Source organism: Camellia sinensis, chromosome 7, assembly GCF_055761805.1.
Source record: "Camellia sinensis isolate YWXY chromosome 7, ASM5576180v1, whole genome shotgun sequence".
In the NCBI taxonomy this organism is placed as follows: Eukaryota; Viridiplantae; Streptophyta; class Magnoliopsida; order Ericales; family Theaceae; genus Camellia; species Camellia sinensis.
In genome coordinates this window covers 48,242,345-48,255,169 of record NC_138967.1, presented here as the reverse complement: position 1 = coordinate 48,255,169, position 12,825 = coordinate 48,242,345, and the positions used below count along the sequence as shown (strand labels likewise).

At 36.0% G+C, this 12,825-nt stretch overlaps 1 protein-coding gene across 2 annotated transcripts; it reads left to right on the top strand.

Annotated features, from left to right (window-relative positions):
* The first annotated feature begins 910 nt into the window (after positions 1–910).
* LOC114301358 (cysteine-rich receptor-like protein kinase 41) lies at positions 911–12,696 on the top strand. 2 transcript variants are annotated; one of them, XM_028246322.2, is made up of 8 exons: positions 911–1,158; positions 1,276–1,400; positions 2,941–3,145; positions 7,017–7,260; positions 7,527–7,680; positions 7,813–8,062; positions 11,524–11,966; positions 12,050–12,696. In XM_028246322.2, the coding sequence occupies exons 1-8, from the start codon at positions 1,113–1,115 to the stop codon at positions 12,437–12,439; spliced, it is 1,857 nt and encodes a 618-aa protein (XP_028102123.2). In that variant the 5' UTR covers positions 911–1,112; the 3' UTR covers positions 12,440–12,696. The 2 variants fall into 2 exon arrangements, with proteins under 2 accessions (XP_028102123.2, XP_028102124.2); XM_028246323.2 differs by having other exon boundaries at positions 958–1,158; positions 11,524–11,963.
* The last annotated feature ends 129 nt before the right edge of the window (positions 12,697–12,825 follow it).

Genomic DNA, 12,825 nt, shown 5'->3' with positions numbered 1-12,825 from the left:
TACAGAAACCAAATGGAACAACGCAAAGCAAAGCGCTTTTTTGGAACTGGTAGTCTCACATCATATAAAATTAAAATGGTGCTACTTAATTATTAAAATTAAACCAAATACGATGATGTATAGTACGATTCTTACAAGACCGAATCTAATTATCAAGATTGTAGGGTTCGTCTGACATGTAAGATGATTTTTTATTTTTTTAATTATTTTAGCATGGGATTAAAAAGTTTTGTTTGGAATAGATTGTTTAATTTTTTTGACTTTTGTTAGAGAAAAAATAAAATAATTATAATTTAGATGTGACATTTTGGGAGTGTTTGAGAAGTGATTATTTTAGAGGTTTTTCGACTTTTTAGCTATTTTAATAGACTACTTTAATTTTTGTGTCTGGAAAGTTGGGTTGAATTTTTATTTAAGTTATTGTATTGAAAAATGTATTTAAAATGATATTTAGATAAAAAAATAATTAAATTATTCCTCAAAAATCATGCATGACGTGATTAGGGTGTGCCGAACTTGGATTATGATTATGTTGGGATATGAAATGACTAAAGTGTCCCCGTGGATTGGAATGCCAAGTTGGTGGGTTAGTGCCGAACTTGGATTATGATTATGATTATGATTATGTTAGGATATGAAATGACTAAAGTGTCCCCGTGGATTGGAATGTTAAATTGGTGGGTTAGTGAAAAAATAAAAGGCAAAATTATAATTTCAAATATACACTCACAGTCATACACTTTTATCAAATCGGTCCAATCAGCTTCTGATTAAATTTTTTTTTTAAACTGATTAAAAAAAAAACCAAAATAAAACAAATAGCAATGTTAGATATCATTAAAAGTTTTTTATAAAAATAATCATAAAAGATTTATGACCTTTAAATTACACTTAAAATAAAATATCACACACTAATCAAGATAATTTAAATATCACAAATTTATCATAAAATTTTTTATAAAAAATTTGTCATCATCTTTCTCTAAAACCAACTCAGCTTGGGTACAACTTTTTGGATATTTTTATCCTTTTAGCCTCTTCCCAAAACATCGCCTCTGTTTCTATCCATCTAAACTTTTCCATTTAACCAGTATTCATTGTTGTCTTAAACCATGTTCAAGTTTCAAAACTGCTGCAAACCCAGAAAATCTAAGCCAGGTAAATGAATTTTTTTTTTTAATCAGCTTTATATCTGAGTCACCAAACATGTGTTTTTTGTTATTTTCATTATCTTGTGCTCAAATCTTGTGTTTGGTGGCTGTGTTGTAATTGAAGATATAAAGAAGATTGCGGCAGAAAAAGGACTGAAGGAATTTAGTTTGAAGACCCTTTCTTCTGCAACAGAAGATTTTCATGACAAAAACAAGCTTGGCGAAGGCGGTTTTGGTTGTGTGTTCAAGGTAAATCATCCAAACACAAGCTGAGTGTTTGAATTAGACTGAAGAAAGAAAATATTTTTTTGATAAACTTTATTGATGAAAGAAAAATGAACAATGTAAATCAACAAAGCATCAACGTTTTGGCACCTTTTTTTTTTTTTTCCTCTGTGTTAGACAGATCTGCTCCACCACCCCTCTGTTTCTTCTTCTTCTTCGGTATTTTCTGCTCCACCACCACAACATCCAAAATCAAAATCCATAGATCGGGGACAGAGAGAGAGAGAGAGAGAGAGAGAGAGAGAGAGAGAGAGAGAGAGAGATCTAGATCTAAAAATTTGGAGCGGAGGCCGAGGAAGACACCAGGCAACTACCATGCCCTCCTTCCATTCTCCTTCCATCTTCCTTCCTTCCTTCACTATAACTACAGTTCCTACCTTTTACCATTACTACCCCATCGATTATATGAAGCTCCCAACACCTCAAAGATTATATGAAGTATATATGTATATTTATATAAGATTATCAAGCTCCCAGCTTCAACTCATCTAAAGCATCTACAATAATTCTCATTCAGGGACTGCACAACCATGGCAAACCCAAATCACAAACCTAGAATTCAATGCTCATCCATTATTAAAAAAAAGAGGAAGACAAACTTAGATCCAATTTTGAAGACAAACACAGACCCATCTGTGATCAGGACAAATTAATTCTTTGAAGCAATAAACCAAGCATGTTACATGCATAATTTGCTACAATCTTCAAGCTACCTCATGGAAACCACTCACAACCGACCAAAAAAATTGCAGCCACCCACCATTACAGCCCCACACCCACATAAAAAACAAAACCCATGTCCACCACCACTAACCCCTCCACTTTGTTCGACAATCCAGCTAAAAATCAAATCCACACAAACCAAACCAACAACAAACAAGAGTAGAGAGAGAGTGTGTGAGTGCGAGTGAGAAAGAGATAAAGAGTTGTGATAGTAGAGGGAGTGGTGGCGCTGTGGTGGCTGAAAAAATGAACCCCATTGTTACCGTCGGTGAACATGGAGTGGCATTGGGATGAAGGACTTGGTGGAGGAATGTGAGGGAGGCAGTGTATGTTCCCAATTGTTGAGTAATGGTTGTGGTGGCCGGAATTAATGGAAAAGAGGGAGGGATTGTTGACTGTGGAACTGGGAGAGGGTATAGGGAGTTCAGAGGGTTGGGGGTGGATATCGTGTATGGTGGAGTGGAGAGTTTGGAGATGATGAGAAAGTGTTTGGGGTTGCAATGATTGGATAGGTTGAGAGGGTAATACAGTAAATTAAAGTCTTTATAATTTTATTTTTATTTTTTTTAATTTTTTATTCCGTAACTTCCGTTTCACAGATAATTTCTGACAAGGGGATTAGTGTAATTCTTGAAATGTGGAGTTGTATTAAAATCAAACCTTAGGGGGTGTTAGTGTAATTTATCCAGTAAAATAATTTCAAAATATGAAGTTATAAATGTTTTTGTCGTTCCCTGAAATTTGAATCTTGGGTCCATCCTTGGCTGAAAATGTTTTGTAGGGAAAGTTGAATGATGGGACAGAGATCGCAGTGAAGAAACCATTGCAGAACTCGGAGGAACTTGTCGCGAAGGAGATGGAACTGCTGCTGGAGTCTTCACACCACCGAAATATTGTTAAGCTTCTGGGATTTTGTTCAGAGGGTAAAGAGAAGCTGCTTGTATTTGAGTTTGCAAGTAATGGCAGCCTCCTTGACCTTGCTTTTAGTAAGTAATGTCACCTGCTGTGTTTTAATTGTAAGTTGAGTTATAACATATAAGGTCTTCGAAAATCAAAAAAATTCATTCTAAATTTATTATTTTAAAATTACACATACCTTACTGTCACACAAATTCTCAATGTTATTTTCCCAACTATACGACTAGGCAAGTTTTACTTTAAATTCAATTTTATGAAAATTTTCATCTGTAATTGAGAAATTTCTATTCAAATTCCTACATTAACTCTCATATAACTTTTTGAGAAGTTTTTCATCTGCCCTTTTTTTTTTATTTTATTGTTTTGTCTAAATTCTATTTAATTAGTTAATAAAAATATTAAATAACCAATATGATTGATTAATATGTTAGACCACCATTATTATCTTGCTAAGATTGCAATTAATGCGAACAAATAGAAGACTGCAATTTTAAATAATCTAAAGTTATTAAAATAATAAATAAATAATTGTTGTAATTTAAAATGATAAGGGTAAGTAGATGTGGAATCAAAACATGAGGAACAATAACAATCATTCATTTGATCAAAGAATAAAAATTACACATAAAGTCAAGACCTTAGTAGCAGGAATCGTCGGAATGGGAGACGATTCTCGTCTAGAATCGCGATTCAACGATTCGTAGCAAGATTCGTCATAGAATCGCATCTCCGTCGAGATAGAATCACGGATCTAACTAGATGGGAGCGATGGCGACACAGAAGGAAGGAGGGGGAGAGAGAGAGAGAGAGAGAGAGAGACTAGGCTGCGAAGAAGCAGCTGCTGCTGCTAGGGTTATACTGCGAAGAAGAAGCAGACCAGGCTGCGAAGAAGCAGCTGCTGCTGCTGGGTTGGGAATTATAAACATAAGAGTTGGGCTTGAGATTTTTTTAAGACTCATACAAACATTTGTATGGGCTTGTTAGCTACAAACATAAGAGTTGGGCTTGGGAATTTTTATTGGGCTTGTGTTTTTTTAGACCCATACAAACATTTGTTTGGGCTTGTGAGCCGTTTTATTTATTGTTTGTTTGGTAACGTTTACGTTTTCAGTTTATATTTACAAAAATTTTATAAACTAATTTTTGCTTATTTTTAGAAAAACATAAACTATAAACGTGTTTGGTAATTGACAAAATGTTTAAAAAATTTTAAAAATATAAAAAAGAATGAGAAATGGCAAGTGGTGGCAAGTGGCGGTGGAAGACGGTGGTGGAAAGTGGTGACAGTGGGTGGTGGGTAGCTGCTGGTGGTGGGTGGCGGCCGGTCGGTGGGTGGGTGACGGTGGCAGGTGGTGGCGGTGGTGGTGGTGGGTGGGTGGTGGTGGCGTGTAGGTGGCGGGTGGTGGGTGGTAGCGAGTGGGTGGTGGTGGTGGCGGCGGCGGCGGCGAGTGGGTAGTGGCGGTGGCAAGTGGGTGGCGGATGGTGGGGGGGTGGTGGGTGGATGGGTGGGTGGGTGGGTGACGGTGGCGGGTGGTGGGTGGTAGCGAGTGAGTGGTGGTGGTGGTGGCGGCGGGTGGTGGTGGCAGGTAGGTGGCGGATGGCGGGTGGGTGGTGGGTGGTGATGGTTGGTAGGTGGGTGATGGTGGCGGGTGGTGGGTGGTGGGTGGTAGCGAGTGGGTGGTGGTGGTGGCAGGTGGTAGTGACAGGTGGGTGGCGGATGGTGGGTGGTGGTAGGTGGCGGCGAGTAGGTGACGGGTGGTGGTGGGTGGGTGGGTGGGTGACGATGGCGGGTGGTAAGTGGTAGCGAGTGGGTGGTGGTGGGTGGTGGGTGATGGTGGTGGGTGGTGGGTAATGGTAGCGGGTGGGTGGCAGGTGGCTGGTGGCGGCAGATGGTGAGTGGTGGTGGCAAGTAGGTGGCGGTTGGTGGTGGCGGGCGGTGGATGGTAGTGGGGGGTGGCGGGTGGATGGCAGGTGGTGGTGGCGAGGGGTGGGTGGTGGTGGCGGAAGACGGTGGTGGAAAATGGTGGCGGGTGGTGGCTAGTATTGGTTGATAAAAAAAAAAAAAAAAAAAAAAAAACACTGAAAACTCAAAACGGAAACACATTTTTTGTGTTTTCATTTGCTGGCCAAATTTATAAACTGAGATCACTGATTTATAAATCAAAAATTGTACCAAACAAGTTTTATTTGAGTTTTTTAAATTTTTGTAAATATAAACAGAAAACTGAAAACGTAAATGTTACCAATAGACGTTTTCAGTTTTCTATTTATATTTACAAAAATTTAAAAAACCCAAATAAAAACTTGTTTGGTAAAATTTTTGATTTATAAATCAGTGATCTCAGTTTATAAATTTAGCCAAAAAATGAAAACACAAACTGTGTTTCCGTTTTGAGTTTTCAGTTTTTTTTTTTTTTTTTTTTTTTACCAACACACACTAGCCACCACCCGCTACCATTTTCCGCTGCCGTCTTCCGCCACCACCACCTGCCGCCACCACCCACCACCCGCTACTACCATCCACCGCCCGCCACCACCACCCACCACCTACTTGCTACCACCACTCACCACCTGCCACCACCCACCACCACCTGCCACCACTACCCACCATCACCTGCCACCCATCACCACCCACTCCCTACCACCCGCCATCGTCACCCACCCACCCTCCACCACCTGCCACCACCACCACCACCTGCCACCTTCACCCACCCACCATCACCCATCCGCTACCACCTACTAACACCCACCATCTGCCCCCACCCGCCATCACCACCCGCTCGCTACCACCCACCCACCACCACCAACCTGCCAGCACCACCCGCCACCACCACCACCCGCCACCCACCGTCACTACTTTCCACCACCGTCTTCCGCCGCCACTTGCCCCCACTTGTCATTTCTCACTCTTTTTTATATTTTTAAAATTTTTTAAACATTTTGTCAATTACCAAACGCGTTTGTAGTTTATGTTTTTCAAAAAATAAACAAAAATCAGTTTATAAAACTTTTATAATTATAAACTGAAAACGTAAACGTTACCAAACAAGTACGGCACCTAAATGATTTGCTTGCATCATAAATATGAGAGTTGGGCTTGGGATTGTTTTTCTTCTCCTCTCCCTCTCTCTTCTTTTATTTTATTTTTAACAAAAATATTTTAAAATAAATAGATAAAAAAATAATATAAATATTTTATAATAAATTATAATAAATGAAAAAAATCTAATAAAAGTATATAATTATAATATTTTAACATATGATTTTTTATAGTACTTTTTTTTAAAAAAAATTATAACATATATTTTCATTATCATTAGAGGAAAAAAATATATAATCTTACAATATATTTTTATATATTATATTATTTAATATATATATATATATACAAACGCTTACCAACGCTTCTTGGAATGTCTATGATTCCCCGATCCCGATCCCGATCCCGATCCCGTTCCTGCTTCGTGCAACTAAGGTCAAGACACCTTCTGGGAAGGATATACTCATAGATTCACATATTTGTTCTCTTCTAATTCGCAGTGAACACAAAATTATTATAAATTAATTAGGGGTACTTATGTGTAAGCCCTAATAAGTGAATTTATTATCTAATAGGTCATATGGGAAAATTTTATAATAAAAAAAGTCACTAATTCTAAGTTTTAGCGATAATTTAGAAAAATCATGGCAAAAAAAAGTTACTAATTGTCAATTTTTAACGATGTATGTAAAAAATTGTCACAAAAAATTATTTTTAGCGACAATTTTACCAAGACTTATTTTCAATAGGACTTTATGGGAATTAAGTCTAACTATTATGACCTATTGGTAGTTTACCCAATTAAAATTATATCATACTACAATTCTTTATTAAGTCACCATTTTCAACACGGCAACTAATCTCAAACTTTTGTACTATTTTTGATGGTCTGGATTCAGAGACTGGCAGAGCAGACGCGCTTAATTGGGAGCGAGCATATGACATAATCGTAGGTGTTGCCCAGGGCTTGTTTTACCTTCATGAACAATCGAATAGTGTAATTATCCACCTTGACATCAAACATGAAAACATCCTACTAGATAAAAATTGGGTTCCCAAAATTGCTGATTTTGGCGCAGCCAGCCTCATCCCTCAAGGTCAAACTCAAATTCGTGTTGAGATCAGTCAAGTTATCGCTACCCGGTATGTGTTAAGCATATAAATTTTCTTATTTTTCCTAGTAATTTTTAAAAAAATATATATATATAGCAATTTGATTTAGGATATAATTTAAATTCTCTATATGTTGTCACTGAATCCTACTCTTTTTTCAAAGAAAAAAAAAATCAAATCCATCCGACCAATGTTTTGTTGAGTTTTCAAAAACCTTTTTTTATTTTTATTTTTAAACCAAACCAAACATTTTGAAACTTGATTTGTTGTTAATGTATGCTTGTACGTGGAATCAGTGGGTATTCAGCTTACGAGTACTTGGAATATGGACTCGTCTCTCCGAAGGCGGACATATACAGCTTTGGGGTAGTGGTTTTGGAGCTGATAAGCGGTAAGAAGTATTGGAACTCCAATCCTCAGTCTTCCAATGATCAAGGTCTACGGGATGAGGTAAGCACACCTGATCCACATTTTTAATTTGAACTGAGTTTAATTTGCAATTAGCCATTATCACACAAGGGAGGTGTCTCTAACTGAGCTTGTTGCTGAATTTTGTGACATGATTATTCATTGTTGACGAAGGCAATTAAACTCTACGAGGAAGAAAATGTGTTACAGTTTGTAGACCAGAAATTGATATCATCGGTTGTCCTTGATCAAGTACAATTGTGTGTAAAGATTGGGGTGATGTGCACACGACATCTTCCAACAGAACGACCCACCATGGGCGGCGTGCACTTAATGCTGTTAAACAACCTTAGCAGCAGCAGCAACACCCTAGTTGAAGAACCAATGAGTGATGGAGCATCATCATCCACAGCTAGAAATTCTGGTGAGTCCAATTCCCATATCTATTCTGTTTAAAACTGATCACAGTGCTACTGCTACTTCCAAGGGCCCTTTATGTTCAATGATTTTCCTCTAAGAATTTCTTTCCAATGGACAAAATCAGGACTTACTAGTTTTTTGGCATGAGTGTTTGTGCAACCTATTGCATAGCAAAATTTTCAACTTTTGAACCTCAAATCAAAATATTTCTAACCTGTCTTATACTAAATCAAAATATTCGTATATAATTTATTATTTTGTTATGCTTCTCCTATAATGCACCCTATCACAAAATATATAATTTTATTACAAAATTTCTAACATCAATTATAAAATGCGTAACCTTACTACAAATTGGCTTAACAAAATGTTCAAAATTTTGTGTTTGATGTTGCAAAAGTTTGTGGCTTAGTTACGACATTTTTTGTGACGTCAATTTGTGACGAGATTATGCATTTTGAGATTGATAAAGAAGTGCACACCATAACATATTATTTCTTATGTGGTGTTTTGGCATGACTCATTACTCCTTTTTAGCTATAACCGAAAAAGATTTATTGATGACATTTGTGATAATAAAAAGAAAAAATCACAAATATCATAACTTAGTATATGTGTTTTCTAACCTAACCCTATGTATATACACACACAGACCTACAAAATAAATATCTATTATGATGGGTTTCACAAGCCTAACTGGAGTGGAGAAAAGAAGCTAGTTCCACGCATATAGGGGTGTAATTTTAACCCGGTGCGACTTTCGGGCCTTGCAAGCTCCCCAAAAAAAATTGGGCCAGGCTAGGCCACTTGTGAAATCTTGACCTAGGCCCAAGCCCAAGCCCTAGGAAAATTTGGGCCTGGGCCCAGCTCGATAGTTTTTTTTTTCATTTTTTTCACCAAAATAACTTTAAAATAAGGTGGGCTTCAGAGTGGGGTTGGAGAAACCGGGCCAAAAAATACACAGCCCAAGTCTAGGCCCGAGGGTTCGAGCTTGGTCGGGCTACGGGCAAGCTTCGGGTGAGTTTCGGGCCGGCCGACCATTTTTACATCCCTGCCACAAAATATATACTAATGGTTGACATACACAATGCATGAGTAATTTGAATAAATGACAAAGAAAAAAAAAAAATTAAATTAAATAGTGTAATAATATGTGTATTATTCAAGTGTTAAGAATTTTCTTCTTTACATTCAAGGTTAAGGTTTCGAGTCTTATGCATATTTTTTTTGTTTTGTTTTGTTTTGTTTTTAAATATAAGGGTAAATTACACTGACACCGCCTGAGGTTTAGGTTTATTACAATTCCCCCCTCACATTTTGCAAATTACATTTTAAAGTTTCATTACAGATTCCCTCATTCAGTAATTTATTTTTTTTAAATACTAAATTTGCCTTCATTGAGTAAATTACATTGACACTTTTCATATTTTAGAAATTACAATCTCCTCCCTAAGGTTTAAAGTAGCATTACCAATTGCCCCCTCGGTTAGTATTAGTTGGAAAAAAAATTAATTGGAAAAAAAATTAATTGAAAAAAAAAATTAATTGAAAAAAAAATTTATTAGTAAAATTTTTAAATTTCTGTTTAAAAACTAACGTAAGCTCATTTTTTGAATTTACATTTTTTTCTCAAATTTATAAATTGAGTCAACCATTTATAAACCAAAAAATTATCAAATAAGTTTTCGACAATGCTAGGTAGCTCAAAATTTTGTGGCTCAAATGGCTCAAATCACTCAAAACGACGTCGTTTTGACAGATTTTGAGTGTAAAACGACGTCGTTTTGACAGATTTGAGCCATTTGAGCCACAAAATTTTGAGCTACCAAACATTTTCCATAAGTTTTTATGACATTTTTTAAAATTTTTGTAAATATAAATTGAAAATTGAAAACTAAAAACGAAATGGTTACCAAATAGGCTTCAGATGGTAAAAATGTCGTAAAATTTACAAATAATTAAATGAGTTACCAATGTAAGAAATTACTTATCAAAAGATTCTTAAGATATATATGGTTTGATTTTTAGAATTTTTTTAAAAAAAAAATTAAAATTAAAAATTATTTTGGTTAAGAAATAAAAAATAAAAAATAATTATCATTTTTATATAATTTTTATCTTTCGAGTGGAATAATTTTTTACAAATTAAATTGAAACAGCCATACGTATGTATATAATCTACTCAAAAGTTAAAATGATAATTATTTTTTACCCTTAAATGATAATTATTTTTTATTTTTTATTTCTTAATCAAATTAATTTTAATTTTTTTAAAAAAAATTCTGAAAATCAAATCATACGTAACCTAAGAATATTTTAATAAGTCATTTCTTGCATTGGTAATTTATTTAATTATTTGTTAATTTTATCACATTTTTACCATCCGAGGCCTGTGTGGTAACCATTTTGTTTTTAATTTTTAATTTATATTTACAAAAATTTTAAAAAATGTCATAAAAACTTGTTTAATAATTTTTTTACTTTATAAATGGTTGTCTCAGTTTGTAAATTTGAGAAAAAAACGTAAACTCAAAAAATGAGTTTATGTTGATTTTTAAACAAAAATTTTACTAATAAAATTTTTTTTCAATTAATTTTTTTTCCAATTAATTTTTTTTTAATGAATTTTTTTTCCAACTAATACTAACTGAGGGGGCAATTGGTAATGCTACTTTAAACCTTGGGGAGAGGATTGTAATTTCTAAAATGTGAGGAGTGTCAATGTAATTTACCTAATGAAGGCAAAATTGGTATTTAAAAAAAATAAATTGCTGAAGGGGGGAATCTGTAATGAAACTTTAAACCTCAGGGGAGATGTAATTTCCAAAAGGTGAGGGGGGAATTGTAATAAACCTAAATCTCAGGGGGTGTCAGTGTAATTTACCCTAAATATAAAACTAAAGACACATGGCATGTTTGCATTTTTTTCTTTTTTCCTTTCAAATATAAAATGACATGTGGCATAAGGAGAAGGCCTGACGTATAGATAATTAATAATTCTACATATACTAAAAATTTTATTAAAAATACAAGAGGTCAAATGTGATTGGTTGTCAAAAAAAATAATGACATTTAAAAATCTAATGATATTTGAACATGAATGTTTTTAGTAAGATTGTTAATAAAATTTTAAGTAAATGTAGCATCGCTCATAAATAATTCCTGAAGTCCTGTTTGCATCATCAACTACATGCACGTTGAAAAGAGATCGCTAATGGATCATCATCTAGGACAGACATTCACTTGGAGAACGAGGCCTACCCATACACAAACAACTAACTCGTTCCCGACGAATCCAGCCAGAGGATGTACAATCTTACATAACCCTCCATTCTCTGCTACTCATGCAGTAGTGTAGATAGTAAAGATGATTCCTTAAGTACCATTTAAATCAACTACAAACACGATTTGTATTATTTTTTTGCAAGCCCAATTGAGCTCGCTAACAATAGATCATCTGGGCAGACATTCACTTGGAGAACAAGGGCCAACACAAACACAGACGACGAAGCCGTAGTCGACGAATCCAACCAGAGGACTTGCAATCCAACCCAAGCTCCTCATGTAGTAGTGGCAACGGTATTCAGATTGAGTCTGAAGAACGTCCTGTACTAGCTGCCGTACAAGAAGTAGCAGCAGCAGCAGAAGATGAAGAAGGCATACCCATTCCAATGATTACCAAGGAGGATCCAATTGAGACTGGGAAGCTGTCCCTAAAAGACACAGCCAGACAATCAAGGGAGAAGACTCCTCTCCCACCTGCTCATATGACCAAGCAAACAAAGGAAGCAGCGAAGAAGGTGGCCAAACAGAAACAGATGGTGGAGGAGGAGCCTGATAAAAAACACCCCACCACCTTAAATGATACTGAAAAGCGGCCAGTAAATTCGACTCCAGAAGACAAGGTGGTTGTGAATAGGCCTTTGCTCCTTGTCCTTTCTTTTCAGGCATACTATTAATTCTGATATTTGTGTATCTTCTCTATGAACAGATTATGCCAGAAATTAAGGTGGACAAAGAAAGGCTGGCTGCTGATGATGCTAAGGAGGACTTCTGGCAGGCTATTACCAAGCTGAAATGCTTGGAAACCAGTTTCAAGAAGAGCTTGAATGATGAAGGAAACAAATCCTCCCAGTGTAAGGAAGGCTTCTTTGAGGAAGGTGAGGAGGGGAAATACAAGGATCAACTGACCAACCCACAAGATGCCATCCTCACGAACAATTGGGAAGGTATTTCGAGGAAGGTTGGTGTGGCAGAGGACTCTCTTCTCTTCTCCGAAGTCCCACACCCTGGCCTTGTTGAGCAGCAGGCCCCCACCGCTGAAGAAGCTGTTGACGACGGTGACCATGGTGGAGAAAGTGTTGCAGACTCCAATGGATAGCAAGAGGCTGTTAAGAGGAAAACTTTACTAATAATGGTGCATGTTCTGTGACTAAGACACATTTTTTCTTTTTGAATAATACTCCCAATTTATCCACAACAATATGGTATGTTACATGTCAACTTTTGATTTATCACAAACTCAACCATTGCCATGTCATTGTGGATAAATTGTGAATTCTAAATTGTAAGTCTCACATTTCTTTTGTACTGAATCTTATTAGTGGTTTTAACAATAGCTCGTTTAGTACTTAAAAAGCTAAGTTTCATGTAAGGTCTTAACTTTTAGTTTTTTGACCTATTTTTTTATTTTTATTAAAAATAAAATTAAAAAAAAAAAAAAAAAAATCAGCCTAAAAGCTAAGTTCCCAAACAAGTCCTTAATGT

Bases quoted from the DNA above. Each gene is read 5' to 3' on its own strand.
- LOC114301358 (XM_028246322.2), top strand. From the start codon at position 1,113: ATGTTCAAGTTTCAAAACTGCTGCAAACCCAGAAAATCTAAGCCAG. The intron at 1,401-2,940 runs GTAAATCATCCA...AATGTTTTGTAG, and splicing joins GTTTTGGTTGTGTGTTCAAG to GGAAAGTTGAATGATGGGAC. The intron at 7,681-7,812 runs GTAAGCACACCT...TTGTTGACGAAG, and splicing joins ATCAAGGTCTACGGGATGAG to GCAATTAAACTCTACGAGGA.